Raw genomic sequence first — 3605 nt, 5'->3', positions numbered from 1 at the left:
GAAGGCGCACGCACTCAATTCTTCATTGCTGAGACATGCTTGAACGCACACGCACTCAATTCTTCATTGCTGAGACATGCTTGAACGCGCACACACTCAATTYTTCATTGCTRCGACTTGCTTGTTAGTTGAGATTTCTGATCATGTTAGGCTGCGTTTTATTTTTTATGTCGGTTTGATCGTGGGGAGGCACTAGTAATGTCTGCAGTTTTCAGTTTGGCTATTTGTTTCAAGTGTATTAGTCTATAATTAAATATTTTTGCCAAAATTCGTCATCTCTCCCATGTCTTATTCAGCTAGTAGTTGTTCTGAAATGTTTATTGCTTGCCTACATTTTACTCCCTCCTCTATGTTTCATATAAAACACATACATAAATCATTCATTTCAGTTGCCAATCCTGATGTGAAGTTTGTTCTATAGAAAGTATTTGACTCTAGAAAATAGCCTTGCCGAAATCCTCCCCCCTTCTAATGTCCTTAATCTTGTGGCTAGAGTCAAATACTTTCTGTGGCACACACTACTGGTCAACATGAGCTAGCAAAATGATTCAGAATTGTGCCAGGCCTTGCAGTCCAAAAATAGAAGGGGGGGGGRGRGAATTTCAGCAGGCAAGAAAATAGCCTTGCYGAAATCCTCCCCCCTTCTAATTTCCTTAATTTTGAGGCTAGAGTCAAATACTTTCTGTGGCACACATCAGACTCAAATMCTTTCTATAGAACAAACTTCACATCAGGATAGGCAACCGAAATGAATAATTAATGTATGTGTGTTATATTAAACATAGAGGAGGGAGTAAAATGTAGGCAAGCAATAAACATTTCAGAACAGCTACTAGTCGAATAAGACATGGGAGAGATGAGGAATTTTGACAAAGAGATTTATTTATAGACTAATACACTTGAAACAAATAGCCAAAACGAAAACTGCATACATTACGAGTGCCTCCCCGCGATCAAACCGTCATAAAATATAAAATGAAACGCAGCCTAACGTGATCAGAAATCTCAAATAGCAAGCAAGTCGCAGCAATGAAGAATTGAGTGCGTGCGCGTTCACGCGAATGGGGGGGAGAATTCAGGGAGGAGCTTTTCGGCACAACCCCGGGACGAAAGTAACACTTTTAGTTMTTTCCTAATTACTCAGAGGTTGATAGATCTTTCCCCGTTGAGCTATCCAGTACCCCAAAGGCTCTGTAGACAGGTGCAAAAGTTATAGCACCATTTTTGAWACACATGTCCCAATGGCCATGTACATTGGGACATCTAGGACCTTAATTTCTGTCTATGATCAAGTTCACTCTCTCAGAGAGCATTACCTAACATTCGTTATTTTTGTTAATTATGACATTGTGAAGCAGTTGAAAATATAATGCAACATCGTTTCCATTCGCCATTTTTTTTAAGCAAAACGTTCGAAAGTTAAACACTCTACTTGAAAAGTATAGGCCAATAGGTTTATATGCCCCAATAATGTTTTATAACCTTACCGGCCTACTCATATAAGGCGTTGTTATATGATCAGTAGGTCCACTGTACACAYGATTTCCTCCTCAACCGAGCCTGAAACGAAAGTGAAACAGTGGATGCAGTGAAAGAATAGGACGACGCGTTTCATACCCAAACAGTCTTCGCAYGAGGGGAGAAACGATGGATGAATATCCTTATCCCATCACTGTAGACGTCAGTTGGACAAACTCGGTCTCTAAAGGGATACAGAACAAGCTTCAGATTTATTTTCAAAGTAAAAAGAAGTCGAGTGGAGGGGACTGCTTGGTGCACTACGAGGATCAACGCTCCACTATAGCAACTGTTTATTTCAAATCTGAGGATGGTAAGCAGATCACCACGAATTAAGATTTGTATCGTATAGTTGTCATTTTCTAGCCTACTGTAGGATATCATAATAGTGAAATAATGTTAACCGTAAATATGTACAAGTGACTTCCAGTAAAGTGACGTGTGCATGATGTCGCATTTGYCTCCACAGTCAGGGAAAGGGTTCTATCGAGAGATAACCATGAAATGACTGTAGACAATGAAACTGTGAAGTTGCGCTTGTCATCATCATCGGGGGAAAATCTGAAAGAGGCTTGCTCTCCGTCGGTGAGTAGTCTATATGAATAGCTGCAACTGTTGGATTGTTGACTTTCTGTGAAATCAAATGTACGAACGTCTGCTATCAACGGTGTTGAGGCCTTCCCATTCCAGCTACAGTTGTCCGGATTCGACCTAGCTTGTTCTGTCATGCGCCACTTTTACTGCAGCCAATCAGAGATAAAAGCGCGTATTCGTTGCCGTGCCCAGATTTGTCATGTATTTGTCTCATACAGTTTGTCTAAAGAYAAATAAGGATTGTTGTAACAGACTGCTATCTTTAGTTGTAAGCAGTGTTAAAGTAAARTTTCCACATGAATGTCAACTAACATCATAATTAGGCCTACATGTACTCAGTGGTGTTGTAGTGCTATTCTTTTAGGTGCGGGAGCCAAATATTTTTAAATGATATCATCATTTCTCAATCAACGTTTCTACCAACAGATGTAGCCCATTGAATATCATTATAGAATTTGGATAAAATGCATCCTCCTCTAAAATAATACCTAAAAGAAGAAATAAAATATAATACATTTCACTGCACCTATCTGTTGTATGTGACAGTAAAAATATCACTGTCAATAGTGAAGTCTAATTCTGCATGATCTATTGGTGAAATGTCCAAACTCCATCTGCATTTCAACCATTTGATCTCAATCAGTTTAATTGGAATATGCACTTAGATTTTCATGAATTACTGTTTTGTGAGTGAATTAGAACATTTACATTGTAGTCTCAGCGACTTAAGGAGCATTCTTGGTTAAGTGGCTTGTCAGGGACATCGCAGATATTTTCACCTAGTCGGTTCTGTGATTTGAACCAGCAACCTTTCAGTTACTGTCCACGATCTTAACCGCTAGGCTATCTGCACGATGGTGTTACAAACTATAACCTTCTTGTATTTTGTTCAATCGAAGCATAGGCTATCTACTTAGTGGCACGAGCTGTTGAGTTTTGACCGCTTTAGAACAAAAAAATTTGGAAGCTTCAGCGAGCATCCTATAACCTCTATAAGATATGACCGAGGTGTTTTTTTGATGTAACAGTGTTTAGCCTATTACTGTGCTATATCTATTATATTGATTCTGTTATGTAATACAAATTATTCATAGGCCTGTGTGATCTCTTCAAGTCAAGCGGTTTGCACATGCAGTTTCTTAATTTGAGTCGATCCTTCATTCCGGAACCTATTTTGGCGTGAATCCACGGTACCCTTTGGTGGCATGAGAATAGTTTTTCACTTTTAGCAATGTAAAAATGTGAATAAAAGCGATTTTAAGTTTATTTGAGTTGCCTCTTCGTTAATTGAACTTTCCAAAAGTTTACTAAGGGTTGGTACAGGCTGATTTGGTCGGCTGTTTGAGCCAGTAAAGGGTCCTTTGCTATTCTTGGGTAGCGGAATGACTATCATCCAAGTCGTCAGACCCAGGTGGCTTGTCTTTGTTGATAAACAACAGTCTGTTCACCCTTTCCACACTCACTTTACAGAATTCATTATCAATTTGGGACTG

The 3605-nt window shown here is 39.2% G+C and overlaps 1 protein-coding gene across 1 annotated transcript in view; it reads left to right on the top strand.

Moving 5' to 3' along the window:
- The first annotated feature begins 1554 nt into the window (after positions 1 to 1554).
- LOC111963696 (protein mono-ADP-ribosyltransferase PARP14) overlaps positions 1555 to 3605 on the top strand; it is a 21442-nt gene continuing 19391 nt past the window's right edge. The window contains 2 exon segments of the mRNA XM_070443482.1: positions 1555 to 1831; positions 1988 to 2103. Coding sequence (XP_070299583.1) covers positions 1648 to 1831; positions 1988 to 2103 — 300 coding nt within the window. The 5' untranslated portion in view covers positions 1555 to 1647.

This window comes from Salvelinus sp. IW2-2015, linkage group LG5, assembly GCF_002910315.2.
Source record: "Salvelinus sp. IW2-2015 linkage group LG5, ASM291031v2, whole genome shotgun sequence".
In the NCBI taxonomy this organism is placed as follows: domain Eukaryota; kingdom Metazoa; phylum Chordata; class Actinopteri; order Salmoniformes; family Salmonidae; genus Salvelinus; species Salvelinus sp. IW2-2015.
This window is presented reverse-complemented; position numbering and strand designations above follow the sequence as displayed.